The sequence below is a fragment of the Cyprinus carpio genome, chromosome A24, assembly GCF_018340385.1.
Source record: "Cyprinus carpio isolate SPL01 chromosome A24, ASM1834038v1, whole genome shotgun sequence".
Lineage (NCBI taxonomy): Eukaryota > Metazoa > Chordata > Actinopteri > Cypriniformes > Cyprinidae > Cyprinus > Cyprinus carpio.
Genome location: NC_056595.1, coordinates 24232963 through 24243671, shown reverse-complemented (window position 1 = coordinate 24243671; position 10709 = coordinate 24232963). Strand labels below are relative to the sequence as shown.

At 37.9% G+C, this 10709-nt stretch overlaps 1 protein-coding gene across 1 annotated transcript in view; it reads right to left on the bottom strand.

The window, feature by feature from the left end:
- LOC109071197 (microtubule-associated protein 4-like) overlaps positions 1-10709 on the bottom strand; it is a 64711-nt gene that overhangs the window by 15145 nt on the left and 38857 nt on the right. Inside the window, 4 exon segments of the mRNA XM_042714840.1 lie at positions 295-354; positions 452-572; positions 1837-2061; positions 2912-3576. Coding sequence (XP_042570774.1) covers positions 295-354; positions 452-572; positions 1837-2061; positions 2912-3576 — 1071 coding nt within the window.

Here is a 10709-nt window from a genome sequence, read left to right as displayed (position 1 = left end):
TAATTTATTCCTGTGATGCAGGTGAATTTTCAGCAGCCATTACTAAACGTATTATTTAAAAAAAGTAATTTTACTGAATAAAAGTATTAATAATATACTGTATACACTCTTGAGTCAACACCAGAGTGTTAAAATATGAGCAGAAAACAGTTCTTTTAAATTGCAATTAATTGCAAATTCACAACATTACTATTTTTACTGTATTTTGATCATATAAATGAATCCAAATCCAAACTTTTAGCCAGTAGTGTATTCATAAATACAGTGTTATGGGTGGTGAGGTGTTTGCTGTACCTGTGGTTTTCAGTGTGCTTGGTTTCTTCTCGTCTCCTGGTTTGCTCTCAGTCTTTGTGACTAAATACAAAACAGAAATGCATAATGTGAATATTTATAATACTTCATAAATCAGCACAAAATGCAGTGGCTCATCTTCAAATGTCTCCTAGCTAACCGGGGCGCCGTGCTGCCGCGGCGCTGGCTGTGCTGCGTGTCGTGGTGGCAGGGCGTGCTGCGGTCGCAGGTTTGTCTGCGGGGGGCCGAGCCGGGGCGACAGAGGTCTTTGGCACAGCCGTCTGTCGGAGGAGAAAGCACAGGGTCAGTCGAGGTCAGCAGCACGGTCATATTCTCTCTGTAGTAAAAATCCCATCAGGATCCAACAGAGACGTTTCATCCAAAAAAAATATGTTGCTGTTGCTCTAAAAATAGCCTGCCAGGTTCAGAAGAAGTCAGTTTCTAAGAACCAGTCACCTATACAACCCTTTATGTTTGTTTATTTATTAACTGAGACAAACCTCTCGTTTCTTAGTGTGGATTCAATCATATTTCTGAACATTAATGCAGCAACACGTGCACAATCAAACTGTATTTTGAGTTCGTCCCTGATTGCACATTAACCTCATTTAATTTCAATAAAGTCTGATTTTAGTTAGGAAGCAGTGTAGTTTAACCGGTGGCCACTAGAGGGAAGACTTGAACTGAACAGTGTTCATATTTAAAGAGATTTAAGAGTGTGTCAGATCTAATAAACATAATAAACTATATTCTTTTTTTTCATTGCCCTTCATGACTCGAATAAAACATTTTATCGATACTGCTATTTCTAGAAAAACGTCTATTATAATTTCTCATAACTTAGGAGCTCTAATATTTTTAGGCTTCTTTGTAGCTGTACACTGACATTCAATTTTTTATTTTATTTTATTTTTAAGAAATCAATACTTTTATTAAACAAGGACGCATTAAATTGATCAGAAGCGCCAGTGAAGACATTTATAATGTTACAAAAGATGTCTATTTCAAATAAATGCTGTTCTTTTGAACTTTCTGTTCATCTGTGAATCCTGAAAAATAAAATGCATCACGGTTTCAACAACAAATATTCTGTTTTCAACATTGATAATAATCAGAAATGTTTCTTGAGCAGCAAATCATCATATTAGAATGATTTCTGAAGATCATGTGGCACTGAAGACTGGAGTAATGATGCTGAAAATACAGCTGCGCATCACAGAAATAAATTACACTTTAATAGAGATTCACACAGAAAACTGCTGTTTTAAATTGTAATAATATTTCAAAATTTTACAGTATTTTTAACCAAATAAACGCATTCTTGCTGACTTCTTTTGATAACCGAGCCCAATCTTTTGCACTGTACTGCAGTTTAAACACATGTTGATGTGCTCAAGCATGGACGGCACACACACACACACACACACACACACACACACACACACACACACACAGAGCATCCATGCAGAGATGAGAGCCGGATTGAGCCGATTCGACCTTTGGAAGAGGGTTCAGACGTGGTCTTCAGCAGATGGACGGACTCACCTTGGGCTTGACCTCTATGGTCACTGTGCTGGACGAGGTGGAGGGTCGTGTGGACGACGTGGCGGGACGTTTGGTGCCAGCGGCCGGGGCAGGTGCTTTGGGCACAGGGGCTTTTTTGCTGAGGGGGGCAGAGGTCGGGGTGGGACGCTTGGGCGCGGCTGTAGCGCTGGAGGCGGAGCTCGGCCGGGGCTTGGCAGAGCTAGGTTTGGTTGCGCCGGCGACTGGCTGCATGGATGGACAGCAAACCCAACGGATGGACGGCAAACGATGAACAAAAAAATAGAATAAGGACAAATGATAACAGCTGCGACGTGAGCAGAGCAAGCCGATAAAAGCACAAGATCAGATCCAGTTCAGAACACATTTTCTGACGTTACTTCTAGATGAAGGGATGGGAAGCCTGAGCAGTTTCCCGATTACAGTTCCTTAACATTAATCAAAGAAAGGAATTATTGATTTATTGTTTGTTTGTTTACATATAAGCATTAACTGGAAAAAAGTAAACCTGAAAAAAAAAAATATGGCAATTAAAAAAAAAAAAAAAAACTAATTTTAATTAAATCAAAAATATATTTTTATAATTTTTATTAAAAAATAAATAAGTAAAAATAATACAATACATAATAATAATATTAATAAAATAAAATAAAATAAAATAAAATAAAATAAAATAAAATAAAATAAAATAAAATATAATATAAAATTAATTTAAATAAATTAAAATATAATTGAATGGTAATATATAGAAATTAAAAAATAACTAGATCTAAACAAACAATTTTTTAAAAATTTTTTCATAATTTTTTTATATATATATATATATATATATATATATATATATATATGATATATATATATATATATATATATATATAAATTCCTAAAAATTATAAAAATAATATCAAAATAATGCTGCTTTGTTTCAGGTTCTCGATTCCCAGCCCTCCGTAAGTGATGAATGAATTTTGGTCTGGTTTTGTCATTAATACGCTTTAAGAACAGAATCAAAGCTATTAGCAGAAGCAAGCAGGAAGGTCAATGGAGGACGAAGAGACAGCAGAAAGCTCTCACAAACCTTGGTCTTCTTCTCAGGACTGGTCAGGTCTTTTCCAGGTGCACCGTTGCTCACCGCAGGTTTGGCCGCCGAGGGCTTAGCAGCTGGTTTTTTGGCTTTCTCGTCCTTCTCAGCTTTGGCAGGTTTCTTGTCAGCCGGCTCAATCTTTTCTGTTTTCTGTTCTGCTTTGTCCTTTTCTGTTTGGACTTGTTCTGTCTTCTGTTCCACTTTCTCCTTCTCCACTTCCTTCACCTGTTCTTTATCTTCCTCTGCTTTCTGATCCGACTTGCTCTCCTTGACTTTCACTTCTTGTGTCTTCAGCTCCACCTTCTCCTTCTCCTTCTCCATCTTTGGGGAGGATTCACTCTTTTCTACCTCGACCTCATCAGATTTTTCAGTCTCCTCTTTTGTAGTTTTTTGTTCAATCCTCTCAACTTTCACTGGCGCTTCTACTTTGTGAACGGCTTCATCCTTGTCTGTTTTCTCTGATTTGTCCACATCTTTGTTGTTGTCCAGAGCTTCAGTGTTTTCTCTGGTTGTCTGTTCGTCTGTGTGGCTAGTTTTGTGTTTCTCCTCCACCGTTTCCATCTTCTGATCTTTGTCCGTCTTGCTGAAAACATTAAAGTCATCAATCTTCTGCACAGTGTCTATTTTGTTCGCCTGCGGCTTGTTCTTCTCAGAGTTTTCTGGAAGAAAGAAACAAGTTGAACAGTTAAAAACACACATTAATATATAAACCAGAGCAAAAAATGAACAAAAAAAGCTGTTTGTAAAGACTGTGTTTCGCTTGTTTAGTCCAAAAGAAAGCCAAAGCAAGGACAAAAGACAAAATGATTCATTAAACTATCAAGATAATTCAACTGCAGAAAGGCTGCAAATTAATGCAATACATATATCTGTATATGCTGCATGCATAAAAATAAATGGAAAGTAAGAGATTTGAGTCCACATTGAAGTCCAGGTGCACTTGTGTTATTCGTTATATCCATCTATTGTATAATATATCATTATATTTTATAACGAAAAGACTGCAATTATGACATGATGTGTTGTGCTACTAAATTTAACAGCAAAACGTCAATAGATTAAACTTTTCTCATAAGGTTTCATCCGTTAATATTAGTTAACATGAACTAATTAAAAATAGCTTGAAAGCATTCGTTAAAATTTTAGTTAATTCATGTCAATTTTAATATTTACAAATGCATTTTTAAAAATTAAAAGATGCATATATTCACATTATTTAATAGATCTGAACATGAACTAAAAAGCATAGCTGTACTTTTACTAATTAATTAATTATTGCTCATTTTAGTTAGTTAATGCATCGCATCATAATGCAGCAAATCTGCTTCCATAAACCCTTTATTGCTGCAAAAATCTGCTTCTGTTATAAACATAATTTCTCAGGAGAAAAGGAGCTTATTTGCATATTTATTCCACACTTGAGATTTAATCCAGTGAGCATGAAATACATAAAATCAGCCATCATTGATATTCCAGCAGCATTTTTTCTTTTGCACATGTAAGCTGCTTCCCAGCGTGCAGAAACACCGCATCTTGTATTAAAATAAATCCGTCACCAGAGAGCCGAACGCAGATTTCAGCTATTTGATAGAAATATCTATGCATTGAGTCGGCTTTGAACTCTTGCATTAAGCTGATCGATTCCAACAAGGCGCAGGTGCATTTATAATAACAAAGACAGCAGTTTCACGGTGACGCCTCAAAGCAGATGAGAAACTACTGTGTTTATTTCAGCAAGAATAAAACCTTCATAAACCCCAGACACTCCCATTTTATTAAAAACTATCCAGACTCCAATTCCACCTCAACTAATACATCAAACCACAAACATCATGCATCAATAACTGCAACTCTCAGAGAAAACTAGTGTGCAACAAACGACTCACCGTCATTAGCACCAGTGCACACTTTATTTCATCTGAACCTGCTTTTGCATTAATCAAAGACATTTCACCAGCGATTTTATCTTTTGTTTGCTGCCCCTTGAGGCGGGACTATCAGAAGACAACTGAGGGATTAAACCAGACTATTTACACGCCCCTCCTGTGAATTATTATTTCAACAAAAATCAAAACTCGTAATCATTAACCGTTGTAGGTGCAGCAGGAGGTTTCTGTATCATCGTTGAGGAGAGTTTCTGACCTGGATTTGTGCAGGGGAACGTTTTACTCTAGAAATCAGGTCAGAAATGACTTGTGCTGTCCGCTGCTTGTCTGGAGCAGGTAATCAGCATGCGTTCAGCAGTGGCGTGATAGTGCCGTACACACAGAACACAGACACTAATTCTGCCATCGCTACCATCAGAAAGACGCAGTCCCAGTCTAGGACTCATGTCTCATCATACCGACTCAATAAACCCAATTATATACACCTACGCATTCTTAAAAATGAAGGTTTCTTATTGGCATCCATGGTTCCATAAAGAACCTTTAATATCATACTGGTTACATTTTACATTTCCTCATGGAATCACAGACTCCAATAAAGAACGTTTAATTTTTGGGAACCCAAAATGGTTCTTCTATGGCATCACTGCACAATGAAATAAACAGGCACATGCTTTTCAAACCTTAATGTCTTTGTTTCTAAGAATGATTATACTGCGCTTGATGTCTCATCATATTGACTCAATAAATCAAATTTTATACACGTGTGCACTCTTAAAAATAAAGTGTCCTTATTGACATCCATGGTTCCATGCAGAATCTTGGAACCATGGCATAAAAGCTTTTTTTTATATACTGGAAATATGCTCCATTAGATTCCAAATCAACCATTATTTTTTTTAAAAATTCATTATTTTTTATTTGTGCATGTTAATAGTTCTTAACAGAAACACAGATGCCAATAAAGAACCAATATTTTGTAAGAAATACAAAAATGGGGGATCCAAAAATGGTTCTTCTATGGCATCACTGCAAACCCCATTGGAAATACATTAAAACACGCTTTCCCAAGCTTAATTTCTTTGTTTCTAAGAACGATTATGCCACGCTTCTCTCATTCACATTTCTCACCTCAGACATAAAAGAGTCAGTCCTACGTCTCAAAATTAACTCTTGCTTCTCCATCACCTACCCTCAGATGCCTCAGCAATCGTGTTGGTTTTGTCTCCAGCGTTGTCGCTAGTCCCATTAAGGGCACGTGTTGTCACCGGCACGGGTAGAACGACTCCTTGGTCCTTGTCAATGAATGGTTCCTCCAGCAGGTCCTCCACTGGCGAGAGGGGAAAGCTGCTTTGGTCTTTGCGTGCGGGGAAAGGGGGGATATGTAGTTCGATGTTGTTCCGTAGGTCGTTGCGAGTGGCTGATAGGGTTGGTGGCGGGGTCGGAGGTTGATCGTCGGCTACGGTTAGAGAGCGTTTCATAGCCCCTGCGTGCTGGCGACGAGGTCCTCCAATGGGCGACGGCAACTTGTCCAGAACTCCTCCGCCGGGATACTTATCCGGGAGCTCGAGGCTGGCGGGTACGGAGAGGTGCGAACACTCGGACATCGCTCGCCTCATCGCCTTCCTCTGTTGCTCGGCTCTTCCCATTAAGCAAGGCTCGAAGTCTTCCTCGTCCTCACTTCCGTGTGACGACCCTTCAGCCTTCGGCCGCTCGTCTTCGCCCTCCAGGTAGCTGTCGTTGACCACGCCAATGACGCAGTAGTTTGGAGGCGTTCGGGGCGACGGCGTGCTGGGACTCTGTTCCGGAAGCAATCCGGAGAATGGAGCCGGTTCCGAGGGTTCGAGAGGTGACAGAACCTCTTTGTGACCCGCAGGTGACTCCAGAAGCATCATGCCATTGTTGTCCGCAGTGCAACCCGCGAATCTTCCAGGAGACGCAGCTGATGGAGACGAGGACGAGAGGCTTTCCGGACTGTCCCCGGTGCTGCCGAAAGACACGCTTGTTGGAACGGCTCCTCGCCCGGAGACGTTGAGCTCCGAAGGAGACTCGTAGAAGCACAGCTTGTCCTCGTCCGTCATCCCCGTTGCCCGAAGGCCACCTCCGAAACTCGGCGGTGCCCCGAGGTCCCCATGCTTCCAATCCCAACCCGGAGGGGTGGCAGATGTGGACATGGATGGGACTTTACATAGCTCACTATATTCAGAGAACGGAGATGCCGGTTGTTGGTTCGAGAGAGAGGACATGCTTCTGTTCCCCTGTCTCTGCTTCTGGTTTGAGTGTCTTTGTGTCTTAGTCCTTCTCCGGTGTTAAAACGTAAACGTGTCTGTCTGGCTCGTAACCTCACAACGTTCTCTGCTGCTTCTGCATGCGACAGCAGACTAAGCTGCACTGAGATCTGGCTGGAAGCGTCTCTCTCTCTCTCTTTTTGTCTTTATATGGATATCGTGATGAATCACATTTTTTGAGAGGCTGTTCATTCGCTGCCCCAAAATCAGCTTCCTCCTTCCTCTCTGCCCCTCTCGTTTTCTCCACGTTGTCCTCTCTGCATCCATCTTTTCTTCCCTCCTCTCTCCGATAGTGACACACTACTATCACCCCTGAGGCTACATACGAGCAAAATAAAGAGGAACGGCTTAACGAGCATTCATTTGCACGTACGATTTCAGACAGTGCGCACATCTTTCGTATCTTTTTATGGAAGTCTTTTTGGGTAACATAATCAGTCTGGAATTTTCCAGACAGAGCAGATCTGCCCATGAATGATATCCCTAGACAATCAAAGCTTTTTTTTTTCTCTTACATACTGTTTAATCTTCATCTGTACTCTGTGTTGAATTTAGACCAATAGATGAGGGTCTCTAAATATGTGAGATTCGAATCAGAATCTGAATAAAAGATAATGTCTTTGTTGTTGCATTTCCTACTGTTCATAACAACATCATTCCTCACTGTAAGAAATAAAAAGGTAAGATAACAGAAAAAGTACCAGCAGCTTTACCGAGACATTATCCATTAATTTTACAGACATTTACATTAAATCTAAAACACAACTGAATGCAATGCAAAATTCAAAACACAGGTAAAATACCTGTAAAAAAAAAAATAATTACGGAAAATCCTTCAAAATAACAGTAGGTTATGCCCTATTTTTATTTTTTTAAGAGTGCTCCAATCAGAGAAGCAAAAGAGACAGAAATGGAACAATGCCAGATGGCCAAGATGACCCAAAAAATATTATTTAATAATACAAATTATTATTATTATTATTATTATTATTATTATTTGTAATGTTAAAATTATGATTTCGATAAAAATATTATTCTGTTAAATGCATGAATGATTTTATATAATAATAATAATAATAATAATAATAATAAATTATTAATTTATTACAATAAATAAATATGCATATCATTTATTCTAATAAATTAATCATGCCAATTTTATCAATACTACTACTACTACTAATAAGAACAACATAAATATATCAGTATGCATTATTTAATAATATTAAATAATAAAAAATATTATTAATATAAACAAATAAATAAATATACAAGAAGTGAGCAATATTCTGGGATCAAAACAAATGCATGACGATTTTACAGATGTTTGCCAGATGCTTCAAACTAAGTTAAAGCTTGTTCAACAAAGATGAAACGTGTGAACTTCTTGGTATGTTGTATCATGAATATTTCACGTTCATCTGATTTAAACAAAAAACACTCCCAACATTAAGACGCTTTGTCAGCACACCTTCAATGCGTTGTTAATGCAAGCAGACAAAGTGTCCATCAGCATTAAAACGGTCACTACGGTTACATAAGGGCCATCATTTCTGAGCCTAATTTCCTCCATCAGCAACTGTCTGTTTCAGTAGAACCAGCCACGAGACCGTGACCCTTACACAAGCACTCAAGATGACAATTATCAGATGATGATTTACGATGAAGGGCGTCTTCAAACACATTCAACAGCGAGAAACGATGCTACTTCCTCAACTTCAATCCTCATTCCATTTCCATCTCTTATTCAAACTTTAACCAACCAAAAGGTGTTGCAGTGTTATGCTTGCCTTGGTAAACAATGTTTAAAGAATCTCTAGATTCACTCACACAGAAACTATTTTCGTCATGCATTTATCTCACTGACTCGCCCGTCCACTGAACGTGTCAAATCAATCCCGCGTCCCCACGCGAGTGGTGTCCAGGCCATCAGAGACACTGTAGGGATGATCTCATCTGACCCCAATCTGAGACCCACCGGCCTCGCTACACAAGCACAGCTGAAAGACGACGCCTGTCTGCTATTGAACTCACACTGAACGAGGAGGATACGGCACTGTGTGCTAAATCTGCCATCAATAATGTATGGAAAGAAGGAAAGAACCTACTTCGTTCTCTCTTACAAATCAATTTACAAATTACTGATCTGAAAGACAATTTATTTATTTGCAATAACATGCACAAATGAATGCATGTGCATTATATAAATAAAATAATGAAAAAAAAAAAAAAAAAAAATGGAAAATTAAAATGAAAAAAATTAATATAAAAATAAATAAATAAAATGAATCATTTCTAAGAGTATTTAAACCCTATAAATGTGGCTTGGACCAGTTTGGGAATAAAAAAAAAAAAAAAAAAAAAAACATTTCCATTGATGTATGGCTTGTTATGATCAGACAATATTTGTCTGAGATACAACTATTTGAAAATCTGTAATCTGGGGTTGCAAAAAAAATCTAAATATTGAGAAAATCATCTTTAAAGTTGTCCAAATGAAGTTTGGACATACAATGTATTTTTGGCTATTGCTACAAATATACCCCAGCGACTTAAGACTGCTTTTGTGCTCCAGGGTCACATGTATATATATATATATATATATATATATATATATATATATATATATATATATATATATATATATATATATATATATATATATAAATTATTTCTTCATTCATTTATTCAAAAACTAAAACAAACCAGTTTGTTTAGGTTAGCTGTCTAAACAAATATAAAATCTATACAGATGAAGATGTATGTTTAAATAAGTTTTTTTTTTTTTTTTTTTTTTAATTGCTGTCATTTAAACAAATTGTAAAATTCTGAGGGCTGCCTGTTTGAACAAAGCCATAGAATAGCAACGAGGGCCAACATACAGCCTGACCCACATGTATGTTCTCTCGGCTGACCTACATGTTTGCTTATGTAGCATACGCCTCAAAGAGACTTTCTCAACATACAGACGAACACAGATTCATCTGAATAACAGACTAAGTTTGCTGAAGCATGCAGACTTTAATTACACTACAAGATTCTCTCCAAGTAACTGATGTTAAGAATAAGATCCTAAAGCAGCAGCAGAATCAGGGATATAAGAAGAGCAAGAGACGAATCGCTATCTCTGCGTTCCTCTCAGGTGGAGGTTGAGGGAGGCGGCTAAAATCATTTATCAGCGTCACAGCAGAAACACACAGGTGGTCTAGAAGGTGTGTAGTAGGGATGAAGTCGGTAAGCTGAGAGAACAACCATCTACCCAGATGCTATTTTTAGCGCAGCGCCCCTCCTCCTAAGAGCCAACATTGTTTCCTTGGTAGCCCTGCTTCCTTAGGTCTCCCAAGCAACCGCCTCCCGTCACCATGGCAACAGGAGCAGCTCTGAAGAGCGCTGTGACCAAAAATACAGTGTGAGTGAGTGAAGTCGAGTAACGCTGAGTGGGATTATAGGAGTTTTGGGAAAAGCCAGACAACCAGTCTTATTATACCATCATTGATAAACTATTAGAGTTTGTATATATATATATTATATATATATATATATATATATATATATATATATATATATATGTATATATATATATAAAAAAATATTAATTGTAATTTTAACTCACATTTT